Source organism: Gadus morhua, chromosome 6 (genome assembly GCF_902167405.1).
Source record: "Gadus morhua chromosome 6, gadMor3.0, whole genome shotgun sequence".
Classification (NCBI taxonomy): domain Eukaryota; kingdom Metazoa; phylum Chordata; class Actinopteri; order Gadiformes; family Gadidae; genus Gadus; species Gadus morhua.
In genome coordinates, this window is record NC_044053.1 from 18,583,794 (window position 1) to 18,600,522 (window position 16,729).

Here is a 16,729-nt window from a genome sequence, read left to right on the forward strand (position 1 = left end):
TTTTAGTCAGATTTAACTCTAATTGCAATAATACAAAATTCTTTCAAATTCTTTCAAATTCAATCAGAGTCAACTCTGACATCAGCCCGACTTGTTCGATCTTTCTGTTGAATATTATTTGATTTCCAATCTGCCAAGAGGTGAAGGTCACCATGGAGTGGTATTGCAGGGTTGAAGCTAAGGTAAACCATATTATCGGGTCAGGGTCCGGGTTGAAGCTAAGGTAAACCCTACTATATGGTCAGGGTTTGTGTTGCTGTGGGCTGCAGTAAATCACAACCTTTAGTGGTCAGTCAAACGTCCTCAGGTGGGATGGATACACAACCATGTCCTTTCTTTTGGTTTAGCGTTTTTCACAAAAATAGAAAAAGAAAATAGCATTGGAATGCTTAATGCTTCTTAACCTTTATAGGCCATCATAACTGTATACTCCAGATGAACTGCTATTGCCCAAGATTGCCCTTTTACAAAGATGAATTTCATGAGGATTCAACTTTTATAGTAATTTGAGTTGTCAAGAAACTCATCAACGCAATTTTCTGTGTGCTTGTTTCACTCAAATACTTCACTTTACCTGAAAATGAAATGCTCAACAACACTGAGCATGTTGGTGGAGAATCGACAGCATCAGAGTCATTCACTTAAAAACAAGCCTCCTAATCAGATCACTTAGAAACAGGCATCCTAATCAGATCACTTATAAACAAGCATCCTAATCAGATCACTTAGAAATAATCAGCCACCTTGAGTTGTGCTCCCTGGGCAGCAGGTGGAGGGGGGGGGGGGGGGAGAGTTTTTACCTGGCCAGATGATCTCCTCCAGGAGGGTCACCCTGCGGGCGAGCAGCTCAAGGTCTGCCTGCAAGTCATGGAACCTCTGCAAGCTAAGGTCCTATCAGAGCAGGGGGAGTGTGTGAGGTGGACTAGGATGTGATATGGAGGGTAGACCAGGCCAGGTCCCTGGGTATGCCGGCGACTGTGTTCCTTGTTACACCGTGTCCCATGAGCCTTTGCATTGGACCCTGACGACCCCCTGCCTAAAGCTGACTCAGGCCCCTTACTCACCATGAATACCAATCATAGTCTCCAGGATTAAAACCCTCTCGGCTAAGATCTTCAGCGCCTCTCTGATCTGATGTATGCCGTCCCCCTGTGAAGATAGATACAGCCGCGTCAAGGCCAGCAGCACGAGCATACAGGGCGGGCCAGGGTGCGAGTCATCCCCTGTGTCTCCACAGGTCATCACAGCCGTTAGAGGGTTATTAGAACTACGATACAACAGTCCGTCCATTCAGCACTCTGCTATCATCTCAGCTCTTCTAAAGGTCTAGTGTTGTCTGGCCATGCAATGCAGTCCCTGCCATGCTGGGCTGTACAACACCATCATGCACACAGCCAGCCACCTCAATGCACAACAACAATGATCAGAAACAAATCAGGACACGCTTCTGAATGCATTCATGCTATCCGCACTCATTCACTTTTTTTTTTTAACTGATACTGCTTCAGAGGATTGAAGACAGGCGTGTTTCCCAGCGTTGCATCTGTACTTCTGCACAGTGTTGTTAGTTATTTTGCTTAGAGGGGTCCTCTGGCACCGGCTCCTCTAAGCAGACGGGTTCAAAAGAGCAGCAAAGGAGGTCGTTATATCGGAGGGCATGCAGTAGAAAAGGAAACTCCAGCCAAGAAATAGAGTCTTGATTAGATGAGGAAATTTCTTAACACACTACAAAATATGGCAAGGTCAAAGTTACTCATGGGATTTTCATACCATGCTAATGTTAAAGCAAATCAATTGCACTTGTTAAAATATAATGTATTTCCCATTTTAAAACTACATTATAAAATACATTTTCGTACGAATAATATATATATAAATGATCAAATTAATGCAATCATTTGATATTTATAAATCTTGCCTCATTTTGGGTTGGTGAAGAGGGGTTGTAATGTTGCGTTAGTTGAACAATGCCATCGTTTCTTTCCATGCATCCAAAGGGGGATTTGTTGCTGTGGTTTCCATGGTCTCAAAAGATGGTAGCATGCAGCAGAAGTAGAGCTGTATCCACTCCACAGAATTGTCCCCTCTACCCGATACTGATGGAGCATTGGCATATACACCTCACACAGTGTGCTGCTGTCCACTACACCGTGTGCACAGATACAGCAGAGACCTTAATGGAATAGGTACACAATTATTCTGAATATACTTTCTACTGCACACATATTAGCTTTAATAATTTGACTCGGATTTAAACCAGAGACAGCATTAACCCTGCGGCTTGCGTTTATAATTTGGTTAATAAGTTCTCTCTACCTACCGAGGTGTTCAGTCTCTTGAATCCGTTCCCCCCCCAGAGACCCAGAGACCCTAACCCTGCCACACCGCTGGTCTACAGCCAGTCTGTGTGTCGATGTATATGCCAACGTAATGCTGAACGGTGACAGTGAAAGGTAGCCATGGGGGATGAGCGGGATGTGGACAGCTTTAGGGTCAGTGGACAGCGTTGTGATAAGGAACAGCAGTCCAGAGCACTCCCAAGAACCCCATGTAGCATAACAATATCACACACACACAACCACACATGTAGCATCACGACATCACACACACACATCCACACATGACGCATCACAACATCAAACACATAACCACACATGTAGCATCACAACATCACACACCCACACACACACACACACACAACCACACATGTAGCATCACAAAATATCACAACACACATTGATTCCAAACTTCTAGCACATGGCTTAAACGAAAACATATGCAAAAAGAGCAAGTTCTTCACATGAGCTTGAAATACAAGTACAAGAGGAAAATGGTCCAACACTTTGTGGTCAGTAAAGTCATGTAAACATGGGAACTGAAAAAGACAGAGGACCATGGAGAAAGGGAGCTCATGTTAATGTGAACTGGACTAAATTGATCCAGAGTGGTTCTAAAGAGTATGTGAGGGGAATATAATAGAAAGTCTTACATTGTGATTGTTCTTTTGAAATGAAGGAGAGGTAAAAGCAAAAGTTAGACAGATACAATAAATGCTTAAAAAGGGAAACATGGATGGCACATCGTTGGGGTTTAAGCTGTTTGCATTTTGTATTGCCTGAGCAGGATCTGTCCTAACATTGGGCTGTGATCCAGAATGGGTACTGGGGTCAGAGCCAGCGATCAAGCCCACCATCATCTTACCGGCAAGCCTTTAGCTCCTGGCTCTCCTTTGGGGCCTACTGCTCCCTGCAGAGAGGGTTCAGAACCACAGGAGGGAAATGTACCCTGTTATCTTTCCACACATTCGTCAAACAAACAGACTTCTTTGCATATTCAGTTCAACTTAATTTATACATAAATGTTGATGTCATTGTCTCAGCAAGTCAAATTGGGCAGGGACAACATTTCAAAGAATAAAAAGGCTGCAAGGCTTTCCTTACATGACAATTAACTCTTCAAGGATCAAATCGATTCCCACACATGTCCGACCGCAGTATCCTGCAATATGTCCCATAAAGGAAGCCAGAAACTCTCTGAATGTCGTTCCCTTAAACAGCCCGATAAGAAAGCAGCGTGTGTTGTGTTAGGTGATGTTTGAGGGGTTTCTTGGAAGTGTAGTTTGCAGGGCCCTAAGCAGTCTGTGTTGGTTCATTCATGCTTGGTCTTCAAAGAGCAGCAGATCTTACCGAGTCGCCCCTGATGCCTCTCTCTCCCGGATAACCCAGAGGTCCCTGGAAACACCACACACAGGATAGAGATGAGGACGTATGGAACCAGACACAGGGTAGAGATGAGAACGTATGGAACCACACACAAGATAGAGATGGGGACAGTATGGATAATGGATCATTCACTATTTAATACAGGTCATACTATATTCAGCATCAACTTTACTTTCCTGTATTGTCATTGTTTAGTGTACAGTGTATTCTGGCTTCATGTCTTTATATTTGAACTCACTCTCTCCCCGCGGTCTCCTTTGGGACCCACCGGCCCCGTCACGCCAATGGCCCCTGGCCTCCCCTGCAGGTTAATCACATCCACAACAAGGCTTCATGTTGGAGGGTTAGGGTTTGGGTCATGACATATCATGAGGCTTCATGTTGGAGGGCTGACATAGCATTGGGCTTCATGTTGGAGGGTTGACCTATCATGAGGCTTTGTGTTTGAGGGCTGACCTATCACAAGGCTTTATGTAGGAGGGCTATCCTATCATAAGGCTTCATGTTGGAGGGCTATCCTATCATAAGGCTTCATGTTGGAGGGCTATCCCATCATGAGGCTTCACGGTTTATTATAATGTCTTCATCTATAGACATCCACTTCTCACGATGTACATAAACAGGAAGTTCAACCCATCAGTCATGGAGTTAAACAGCAAACTACCAGAGAAGCTCTTTAGAGTAATGTCTAGTGGCATTGAGGATGAGCGCTTACGTTCTGACCAGACTGACCAGCCGGTCCTACTGGTCCTACTGATCCCACTGGTCCCACTGGGCCTGTGGGTGACACACAGCAATGCATGAGAATGTAATGGTACATTGTTCATTGTTTACAAATGCTTTATAACATGGTCATACATCAATTAAGAAAATTATTGGAAAATAATAATAAATTGTGATCATTAATGAGTTGAAGCCCCCTGTGTAGCTGACCTACAAAAACTAGGGTTTATGGTTAGGGTTAGGGTTGTAAAATGACCACAAGTACAAAACTAATCTACTAAAGAGTACATTACATATATCATTAACCCTAACCCTAACCCTGATCCATATATCATCAACCCTAACCCATTAACCCTAACACTAACCCTAATACATATTTCATTGACCCTAACCCTAACCCTGATCCATATATCATTGACCTTAACCCCAATACATATATCATTAACCCTAAACCTATCCCTAATACATATACAGGGCCGCTGTACAAACACTCACATACACACACACTCACAGCCACACCCACACCCACACACACACACACACACACACACACACACACACACACACACACACACACACACACACACAAAACATGTCATCCTAGAGTATCAAAATAACAGCCTCAACAGCAGCACTACATCATTAACATATAAAGTAATATATAAATAATATATAAGTAATAAATAAAACTTTATTAGCATCAGCATTACAATATAATAACAAATGCAGGCTCCAAAGATGAACGAAGAGAATTATGAACATGATAAGTTCTAAAAGGAAGACATTAAACGAACAAACACACACACAACAATTTTTTATCTCAAAGTGCAGTATTGTCGTAATCAAAATATTTCCCCCACACTATGCAGAACTGTAACTGTTGCGTACTCTGCGTATGGGGAGCGGCGGCTCTGTATGTATATCATTAACCCTAACCCATTAACACTCAACCTAACCCTGATACATACTGTATATCATCAACCCTACAGCTAACCCTTTAACCCTAACCCTATTGGGGCAGATACGGTTCGCTCTACGAAGGTCCTGCAGCAGGTGGGCTGGGAGGTCTGGTCCGACCAGGACCTGCGCTGGGGACTTGGGCTACTCACCAACAGGTCCAGGAGGCCCTTGAGGCCCTGGGATCGGGGTCCCCTGTGGCTCCTGGAACGTGTTTGTGAAGTACGGATCCTTTCCATGACCTGCAGGAACAATACGAGGACATTTCGCTTCACAAAAGTTGCTTGCAATGCTGATGAGGGGCCTCCAGGAGGCGACGTTTCCTAACAAGTCTCCCAAGTGTGGGAGCCTCAGCGGCCTGGGAAGTCATGCTAAATGCGCTTGAAAACACTAAATCAGAATTAAATAAAGTAAATAGGAATAACAATGGTTTTAAGTCAAGCAATACAGGTTCTGGTTCTGTAATTCTAAGCCTATGTGCAAGTCTATATAGCTTTAGCTGTAACTAAACAATTGTTGCAAAGTGCAACAAAAAACCTTCTTTGCAAGTACAGTAGACTTGAAGTAGGTCACAACATATTAACCATGTGTAGCCAATGTAACCTCATCTCATTATTTGAGTGCAGGTTTGCCATATTCACCTGTCTCCGCAATATGGAGGTCAAATCTCTGGAATAAGTTTTACGACTCTATACTTTAGAGTCATAAAGCTAAGTAATGCAAGAATGAGGAGCAGAGTGTCTGTATACTATACAGTGTGTATATATAGTATATATATTATAGAGTGTCTGTACAGTATACAAATACTGCTTCTTATACAAGTAGTATACGGATAATCTGCTCCTCATACCAGTAGTATACAGACACTCTGCTCCTCATTCTTGCATTACTTACATTCACATTGTCTCTTTTAATTGTTTAATTGCTCCCTTGGTAGTGTGTGATTAATTAGCTAGCCAGTGTATTATCGTGTGAAGCTAGTCAGTCTGGTAGCGTGTGAAGCAAGATAGTGTGTTGGTGTGTGAAGCTAGCCAGTGTGTTAGTGTTCCTCCAGAGGAAACAGCCTCATGACCACGGTGCACTGTGGCTTTCATGTGTACTAAACGCTTGTTTGGGATGAAGGCGGCATCCTGACTCACGGCTCGCGGCCGTCGATGACTTTGCTCTCTCTCTCTCTCTCTCTCTCTCTCTCTCTCTCTCTCTCTCTCCCTCTCCCTCTCCCTCTCTCTCCCTCTCTCTCTCTCTCTCTCTCTCTCTCTCTCTCTCTCTCTCTCTCTCTCTTGTTCTATTTTTTTAATGGTTTTAATAAAGATTCATGTTGAAACTTTAATTAGACTTGCTATTACGCAGTCAAAAATGTATCCAAACAGAAAACACGTGTTGTTGGAGAATGAAGCAAGTCAGGAAGTAGCGATGGTCACAGTGTTTGTTCTTTGGTTTCCCAGTGCTGTTCCCATTCAGATCAACACTTTACAAAACACATCTATTACAACTCTTACCAGGGCTGCAACTACTACCGCTACAACTTCACTACCAATACCACTACTACTAGTACTATTGCTACCACTACTACTACTACCACTACCACTACTACTACTAATAATACTATCACTACCACTTCTACTAGTACTATTAGTACTACTACGACTACGTTCTATTAGTACTAGAAGTGGGTAGAAGTGGTCTACTACTACGAGTAGTAATACTACCACTATCACTACATCTACTAATACTACCACTAGAACTACTACTACTACTACTACTACCACTGCCACTAGTACTACTAGTAATACTACCACTACTGCTAATGCTACTAGTACTACCACTACCACAACTAGGCCCTACTACATCAACTACCATTACCAACACTACCACTACCACTACTATGACTACTACTACCAGTACTACTAGTATTACTTACTACTAGTACTTCTAGCATTACCCTTTAAGGGTCTCCATGCCACAGTATGAACACTGACCAATCAAAATCGTTGTCCCGCCCATTTCAATCATGTCCACTGGTGGCACTAGAGCCTCACAAAAAAAGGCTTTAACTAGTTAACTAGTTTACATTTTGGACCTCACTAGTTGACTATTTAAGTCAGAATGTCTCTCACTAGTGTAACTAGAGGATATTCTGGGACAGAGAGGTAAATGCTACTTTTTAAGATAGTTTTGAAATTAATATGCATTTATATTTTAAAGTGAGAAATTACTTTGCTCACTAATTGTATATGATCTTAAGTTTGTTCGTTTTTAGGCCCTCTTTCAAATAAAAGACTCCACAGGTCTCTATCTTATTCCCAAGGCATTCTAGGCTTTATGGTTTATTCATGGTTTACCCTAGTGAGAGGTGTGGCTAGGGCCCCTTTTGACTTTTGGACACTAACCTTTAGAACCTAGTCCCCATCCCACATGGGTTTACACCCCTAAAAGCACAAGCTTTTATCTCCATCCCTCTGGAAATGGGGAACTTGAAACCTTCTAGGCCCCTATGGATTATTCTTGTAAGGGCCGTGTCTGGAGCCCCTTTCGACTTTAGGACCCCAAACTGACGACCGGGTCCCCACCCCACATGTGTTTACACACCTCAAAAACCCAAGTCTCTCTCCTCATCCCTCCGGAAATGGGGAACTTGAAAACTCCTGCCATTTGACTCCAATTGACTCTCCTGTTACAGGTCTCGACCCTTTCGTGACCTTTCGGGATGATGAGAGGTGTCAAACGTAGACACGCATCCCTTTTGGTCCCAGGAACAACGAGGCTGCAGCCTCCAAATTGATTATCCTATATGTCCTTGAAGTCATCTATCATCTAAAAGAGTCCCCAGGTCTCCAGGTCACTTTACCTATTACCTCTATTGGTGTTCTTCTGATTACCTCCCAACCCATTTTCATGACTTGCGAATAAGATTGAGAGACATGGGGTATCTTTTATATGAATCAGGGCATTCAATTCTACTTAAATTATGCATTACTTTTTTATTATCTAGCCCAACAGGAAGTGACCGAATAATCTGCCTACACTGCCACCAAGTGAACAAACAGATGGGGCACACACAGTGGACAACCCTCGCGCTTTCTCGTGCTAGCCATTCAGCTTTCCTTGGTGGGGTTCCAGCCCAACGTGAAGCTAATTGGCCAGCTGCTCTATGCCACTATGCTCCGCACCAACAATCTCAGCCAATCAGTGGCCCCCATTCAAAATGCTTGGGTTTAATTTTGTCCTGTTTGGTCTTGTAAATTACACCTAGATCAGGCTGGGCGTGTCTGCGGCCAACATTAAGCTATTTTATTGGTCAGTTGTTTAGGACACACACTTGTGTTTTTGTTTTAAGAAACTTTAAAGATATGATAAAAAAAAAAAAGACTTCCGGGTGTCCATAGCAACAATAGAAAACGCTTGGAGACCTGAATTAATGTTTGTCATATCTAACAAACTAAATATCATATGCATTCACTGAGCAAAGATTAGGAAAATAAAATGTAAATTTCTCTCTATCAATGTCATCGAAACCCAGAGTAAATTTTAAAATATCCTAAAAAATAGCATGTTTCACTCTGAATAAAAGCCATGTCGGCCATTTCCTTTTGTCTCCAATGATCAGCGCTCTGATCACTGGAGATTCATAGGATTATGCACCGATAATTGTTCAGAACTTTTCATAAGATATCATACGAACATTGTATGAGACCAGGATGAAGTAATAGCTGAATGAATCAAGAGTTAATAAAACATAAAGTTTTAGTCATGGAAAGCTGAGGATGAGTTCCATAGGAGTTCCGGAGGGCAGACCCATCTTTAGTGGACAACACTCACGGAGGTCCGGCTCGGGGATGCGAGCGCTGGCGGGGGCTGGGGTCCCGGGGAGTCCTGGGGTCCCGGGCGGTCCCGGCAGACCCCCCATTCCTGGGTTTCCTGGGGGCCCGCGCGGCCCTGAGAGTACAGAAGGTCAGAGGTCAGGTGGACAGGAACCAAAGAAGTCGTACTGGAGGATTCGTATTGGGTATTTAAAAATATTTCTTATTAAAAAATAATAAACATTGGATCATGTAGGTATGGATGTTGTTTCAGCGTTATTATAAAGGCTCTGTGAGCTGTAAGAACACTGGACTGTAGTAATAGGGGAGGATCTCAGGGACTTAAGGGGATGGTCTGAGGGACTTAAGGGGAGGGTCTCATTGACTTAAGGCTGGCCACTCAGCAGCGGAGGCAGATGGAACTAAATAAAGTAATTATCTTGTATTTTGGCTTCTAGGGCAGAAAAAGTTGTGATGAAAAACTGCCTACTTACTTTGTAGACACCATTACATCAGCACCAGGTGTGTGCGTGTTTGTGTGTGTATGTGTGTTTATTTGAATGTTAAAGAATCAGAACAAGACATGCACACAGAAGTGCACACACACACACACACACACACACACACACACACACACACACACACACACACACACACACACACACACACACACACACACACACACACACACACAAAGACACACACACAGACACACACACACACACAAACACACACACACACACACAGATAGCTTGGTGTGACCTCGTAGTTTGGACTCTCTCGAGGACACACAACTGTGCCTTCCTTTTCCTTCTTCTCCTCATTTCCATTCTTCCCCAGGAGGGCCAGGGCTAGTGACTAGCGTGCTGACCAGCTCCACGCTACAAGCACTTGGTTCTCTTTTCATTAGCGGTGTGGTGGTGCGGGCGGCGCCCATGTTGGTAATGTTACTACAGACCGGGTTGATCCTTCTGGGGGGAGAGCAGCAAACCCTGGTCTCTGGGCGGACCTGTTCAAGTGTGGAAGGCGGCGTGGGCCCCGGACACAGACCGCTGGTCCCAGTGTGTGGGGGGTGGCATAGGACCCGGGACACAGACCCCTGGCCCCAGTGTGTGGGGGGTGGCGTAGGGCCCGGGACACAGACCGCTGGTCCCAGTGTGTGGGGGCGGCGTAGGGCCCCGGACACAGACCGCTGGTCCCAGTGTGTGGGGGCGGCGTAGGGCCCCGGACACAGACCACTGGTCCCAGTGAGGGGGTTGGCGTGGGGCCCCGGACACAGACCCCTGGTCCCAGTGAGGGGGGTGGCGTGGGGCCCCGGACACAGACCACTGGTCCCAGTGAGGGGGGTGGCGTGGGGCCCCGGACACAGACCGCGGGTCCCAGTGAGGGGGGCGGCGTGGGGCCCCGGACACAGACCCCGGGCCTTAATAACTAATCCATAAGCTGTACGTTTGAGATATTAATAACTAATGTATAAGCTGTACGTTCGAGATATTAATACTAAAACTAAAACAAATGCACCCCTTCAATCACACTTCAGACCAGTGACTCATTACAACTCGTTTGACTCCAGTGTTGTTGTTTTGCTTGACCTCTTCCTCTAACCTCCCATTCAGAAATCTGCTTGGCTCGGCATGTTCTGCGTGACATGAGCCCAATGCTATTCCATGTTTACCTTTCTGCCTTAAAGAGGAGGTATTCAGCAGCCTGGGAGAGGCGGCGGCGGGGGGCTCCTCCTAAGTAATGGATACAGGGCAAACAAAAACACTGCCGGCATATGGAAATCATAAGGACCCAGACTTGTATATATGGTTCCTTTTTGATTGAAGTCACATGGCGCTTCTCGTCAGTTTGGAGTTCAGCCGCTGCTCTAAGTCCCGTCTGGGGCGAGCGGCAGGATCGAGGGTCATGTGACCACGTGAATGGTGGTGGTTTTGGGGGAGGCGAGGTTAGCAGCCTGCCAATGAACCCCATGTCGGGATGTGTGTGTGTGTGTGTGTGTGTGTGTCCTTCGGGTCCTTCTTGAACAGGCTCAACATTAGTTCAAACAACATATGAAGAGTAGCTTTTGCTCTGGAATTAATCTATGCAGTTTGCTCTTGGATTGATTAAGTGATGACAGCAGAGTCAGACCTATGGGGAGTTTTAGTCAGAGAGGCCAAACATCTTCTATCAAATGCAAAAGATCTGCACAGCCAGTGAGCGAATAGGAAAGCGAATTCCCTCCTTAGTTATCTGTTGCCTCACTTACGTCAGATCTGTCGTGTGTCCGTCCTAATGGAAGCAGCCGAGGCTGGATTGGTGGTGTTTGCTTAGTTGATGGACCATCTCTATGCTAACGGCAGGATTCAGGGCATCTCCTTTGTGTTTGTTACCTACATCATGTTCCTAAACAATTGCTCTTCAAACATTGAAGACCGTGGCTTAAAGTTAGCTTAATGTTAGCTGGCAAGCATATAAAAACCTCTGCACACGTCTTTCTCACAAAACAAAACAATCGCGCACACACACCCATACACCCAGAGACCCAGACACCCACACAGCCACACAAACACACACACACCGACACCGACACACACAAACACACACACACCGACACACCGACACACACACACACACACACACACACACACACACACACACACACACACACACACACACACACACACACACACACACACACAGACAGTTTCGTTCCGCGTCATGAATGACTCCATTAGCGGTTCTGGTGTTTCCTTACCCACTGGTCCCGAGGATCCTCTGCCACCAGGGGTCCCTGAAGGGCCCCGGACCCCGGCATCCCCCTTGGGGCCGCTGGGGCCGCTGGGTCCCAGCGGGCCGCGCAGCCCGGATCTCCCTGGGGAGAGAGCAGACTCAGCCTCTGCAACCTCAGTGTGTTCCCAGCCTCTAAAGAGGCTGTAGGAGGCCGACCAACGGTAACTCACCATCACGGCCCGGAGCGCCGTCCCTCCCGCTGTCCCCCTGGGGGCCTGAGACACAAGACCATCAACAGACCATCAACAGACCATCAACAGACCATCAACAGACCATCAACAGACTATCAACATACCATCAACAGACTATCAACATACCATCAACAGACTATCAACAAACCATCAACAGACCATCAACAAACCATCAACAGACTATCAGCAAACCATCAACAGACCATCAACAGATTATCAACATACCATCAACAGACTATCAACAAACCATCAACAGACCATCAACAGACCATTAACATACCATCAACAGACTATCAACATACTATCAACAGAATATCAACAAACCATCAACAGACCATCAACAAACCATCAACAGACCATCAGAAACGTTCTGAAAGCAGTAGGAAACGAGGAGTCACAGTGAGATGCGCCCGCGCTAGGCGAGGGTGAGAGGGCAGCAGCTGTGATGCTAGCGGGCGCTGGGAGCTCTAGAGTTAGGCCACAGTGACTGCCTCTCACTCTGGAGCTCTTAATAATGGCTTCTGGGCAGTGAACCTCAGCCCAGTATCAGATGCCTGATGCCGTAACAAGGCCTCGCCGGAGAACAAAAGCCATTGTTTTAGCTAATCAATGACATGCGGCCGATGGACGGAGTGCTTAAAAGGCGAGCCAGTGGCCTGCTGCGCATTAGCTCCCGCGATGATCGTAACTCGGGACATCTTGTGTCAGGACGCATCGGAACGTAATGGAAACCGATGCGCTGTGGAGGTTGTTTTGACACTGAGGCAGAGGAGTCTCTCTTTCTACCCAGAGTGCATTGCAGCGCTCGGCTCAGCTCCAACGGACCAGGAGGCTTTTAAAGCCCTGAAACTCCACAGCATTACGAAGAGAGCTGCAGCAAGTCGACTCTATGCAGGGTAAGGAAATTAGTCTGTGTCTGTGTGTCTGTGTGCATGCATGCCAGCATGTGCTTGTGTGTGTGTATGTGTGTATGTATGCGTGTGTGTGTGTATGTGTGTGTGTGTGTGTGTCTGTGGAGTGACGTGTGTGTGAGTGTGTGCTTGCAAGGAAAGAGTGTAGAGTATGTATGTGTATGTGTGTGTGTCTAATGTGTGCGTGTGTGTTTGTTTCTTATGCCAGCGAGAATGTGGTGTGTGTCTGTGTGTTTCACTGTGTGCAGTGTGAGCTCACAGAGTAGTGTAATAGAGGAAATAGGAAATAGGATATGAGGGGAGTGGACTAGGTATGGACCAGAAGAGAATGACTGCTAATGGAGATAACCTTTAGTCGGAGAAAACTATTTTTTTTGTTTAACTAAGGTTTTGAGTGAATAATTCTCCTCAATTATTAAAACACAAATGTTGTGGTTAGTTTGCATGAACTCATGGCTCACCCTAGCATCCACAAAATGTATATTATGACCTCATAGCTCATCCTAGCATCAACACAAGGTATATTATGACCTCCTAGCTTACGCTAACAACACAAGGTATATTATGACCACCCAGCACACCCTCATCAAATAACAACACCAGGTGTATTACCTGCTGGTCCCCCTAGCAACACCAGGTGTATGACCTGCTGGTCCCCCTAGCAACACCAGGTGGATAACTGCTGGTCCCTCTAGCAACACCAGGTGTATTACCTGCTGGTCCCCCTAGCAACACCAGGTGTATTACCTGCAGGCCCCCTTAGCAACACCAGGTGTATTACCTGCTGGTCCCCCTAGCCACACCAGGTGTATTACCTGCTGGTCCCGGCTCACCAGGGGCTCCTTGGGCGGGTACGGCCCCCGTCAGCAGTGAGGCCTCTGGTGCAGTCACCCCTTTCCCCTGAAGGGGGCGCTCTGTCTTGGGCGCAGTCAGTAATTTAACCTGGTAAAATAAAAAGGAGGCTCAGAAAAGGTTGTGTCCACAGAAAACCAATATTTAAATCCAAGCCATGGGAAAGCATAACAGGAATATTCAACCACTGCTTCTAAATGGATCACTGCTGTCAGTGATGTCAGTTAGCATGGTTTAGCATGTGACATGTCCCGGCACCAATTTCAGACAATTATATTTTAAGAGATGGCAATAACATCTGTTCGATTGCTGCTTAACGGGCACATTTCAGCGTTCTCTTTTTCCAGCTGATTCAGTGAGATTTAGTTTCACAAAAGTACAGACCAAGCTGTCCGTGCACGTACCTTAGCCTCCAGCGAGCCGAGCCGGTTGCTCAGAGCTGTGATCCGGGAGCAGTTGAGACAGCCTACGACACATCAGAGCATCAGACAAGAAATTAGCCACAGACTGGACTCTTAACATGAGCCATGTGCTGGGAGAGTTCAGGAAGCTAGGCTAAAGCTAAGGCTAATGCTACAGCTAAGGCTAGAGCTCTTACTAGCAGTCTCCCCGGTGCGTGGCGGCGGCGGCGGCCGCAGAGAGGAGGGCCTCCTCGCCGCCTCCTGGCCCACCAGCTGGTTGGCGCCTTCTGAGAGAAGAACAAAGACAGGTTTGAGAACAGAGGGTCAAAGGTCAAATAGGTCTTCTTTTATGCTTTATCACTGATGTGGTTTAAAGATGATATTACTTTTCTCAACTGAGGTTCCCTGATTTTGCAACTCTGAGCTGTCTCCTGTTCTTCATTTTCTTATCATCGCTCTGGCGTAAGATTATCATGCAACCATGGCGAACATTTATTGAATGCATTGTAGAATTCTTCCCAAAAGTTACACATGAAACATATTGTATCGGTCTGAGATGATAAATGATTATTGCACTGTTGATTTGATTGAATGATTTGTAGCCGTCGGGAAGACAGTCGTCAGCCATGTTCCTGACACTAGTCAGTCAGGGACAGACAACGCAAAGCCCTCACCACCAGTGATTAACGGTATCACACCCACTGAGTGTTAATGAGGTTGTGTTGCTCTGACCTCTCCTGCTTAGAATGAGCTTTATTAATGTACTGTAGTGTGCACAGTGTGTGATGGTTGCTGGGCCGCTGGCTTGGTTCTAACAGAACATGTGTTATGAGTTGAGTCCGGGGCTGGTGATGACAGATGTGCTCCCAGGTGAGCCCAGTCTCTACCGCAATATGCTGACCACCTGGTGGTCTGCCTTGTGTGTGTGCGGGAATCTATCAGCTTAATCCAGGGAAGAACAACTTATTCTTTTTATTATTATTCTATGCTATTGGTTCCAAAATAGCATCCAGCATGAAAGAGGATCAGCTAAGTACCTTTTGAATTCAAGAGAATGGATTCATAACAAGAGCTTCTCATGCTGAGAGAGGGTTAGGGTAAGGATGAGGGTTAAGGTTAGGGGGTTAGGGTGAGGGTTTGGGTTAGATGGTTAGGGTTAGGGCTAGGGTAGGGGCGACCAGAGACCACCTTCAGCCTCGGCTCCGGTTATGAGGTGTGGGAGTTTGAGGCGCTGGCCTTCAGTATGTTTTCAATGGGCAGGCTCTGGAGGAACGGCTAGACAGGATTCATTGTGTGGTCTGGCTGCGGTCCGCCAAGGTGTTTCTGACCCTGGAGACCAGACCAGGGGCGGCCGCCACTCCGTTAGCCGACACAATTTATTTGCATTAATTGTTTGATTGATGGATAGGCTGACCAATTAAGTAGTGCCGTCGGAGGTGGAAGCCTTGCGCATATGGTGCCAGCGTGGGCCGAAGACTGGACCCCTTGCCAGAGTTCATCATCCATCACTCACCCATGTCTACGCTACGCTTGTCGACGCAACAGCTGACTTGCCTGGGGACTGGGAGGCTGGGAGGCTAGGGGGCTAGGGGGGCTAGGGGCAGGAGAGCAGGTTGAGTAATTGCCTGACGGGAGGAGTGGAGGTTGACCACATGGTCGGCAGTACACTGAGCCCTCTAATAGCCCCCCCTATACTCAATGTCGGTGCTTGTGATGTTTAGTTTTGGCCGTGTTTGAGGGTATTTCTCCCAGGATTCTTGGTGAAGACAGATTTAAACCAAGTAATAACCTAAGGCAGATCGATTATGGCACAGGGTGCAGGCAGCACACCAAATATCAAGAGTGTTCCACCTCTCAGTACATCTAAGGAGTAAAACCTACCCTAGGAGGAGGTGAACGAATGCTCTGTAACCCCCACGGAGTCAACACACGTTCCTGGAGACGACAGCGCAGAAGAGTGTGCGCGTGCGTATGTGCGTAAACCCTCCATCTCTGTGCTGATGTTCAGTGTGTAGGTTTTCCGATGCAGCCCAGCTCATGGAAGCTGCTGCATTCAATTAGTGTGTGCGTGCATGTGTGTGTGATCATGCGTGTCTGGCGGGGGTGTTCTTAAAGAACCTGAAGACCCACCCTCCCCCTCTCCCCACCTTTCCCTGCTGAGCACCTCCTCCTCTGAGGTGGAGAAGCCAGGAACCCCTTCTCCTCTCAGCAGCCCAGTGGTTCTATTGGTCATGAAGCCGTTTCCTTCACTCTAGCCTTCTGGTAGGTTCTATTGTTCTCCTTCACTCTAACCTTCTAGATTGTTCTATTGTTCTCCTTCACTCTAACCCTCAGGTTGGTTCCATTGATCTCCTTCACTCTAACCTTCTAGATTGTTCTATTATTCTCCTTCACTCT

General features: G+C 46.3%; 1 protein-coding gene across 4 annotated transcripts in view; it reads right to left on the minus strand.

Annotated features, from left to right (window-relative positions):
• The window catches only part of emid1 (EMI domain containing 1), a 50,815-nt gene that overhangs the window by 658 nt on the left and 33,428 nt on the right, over nt 1–16,729 (minus strand). For 2 of the 4 annotated variants that reach the window (XM_030359474.1, XM_030359473.1), the window contains 13 exons: nt 14,530–14,619; nt 14,336–14,397; nt 13,895–14,021; nt 12,148–12,192; nt 11,943–12,059; nt 9,222–9,338; nt 5,555–5,644; nt 4,438–4,499; nt 3,961–4,023; nt 3,687–3,731; nt 3,202–3,246; nt 2,990–3,001; nt 1,065–1,149 (listed from right to left, as the gene is read on the minus strand). In XM_030359474.1, coding sequence (XP_030215334.1) covers nt 1,065–1,149; nt 2,990–3,001; nt 3,202–3,246; nt 3,687–3,731; nt 3,961–4,023; nt 4,438–4,499; nt 5,555–5,644; nt 9,222–9,338; nt 11,943–12,059; nt 12,148–12,192; nt 13,895–14,021; nt 14,336–14,397; nt 14,530–14,619 — 960 coding nt within the window. Of the gene's footprint in view, nt 1–800; nt 892–1,064; nt 1,150–2,989; nt 3,002–3,201; nt 3,247–3,686; nt 3,732–3,960; nt 4,024–4,437; nt 4,500–5,554; nt 5,645–9,221; nt 9,339–11,942; nt 12,060–12,147; nt 12,193–13,894; nt 14,022–14,335; nt 14,398–14,529; nt 14,620–16,729 lie in introns of all 4 variants that reach the window. The other 2 variants (XM_030359476.1, XM_030359477.1) reach the window with 2 other exon arrangements.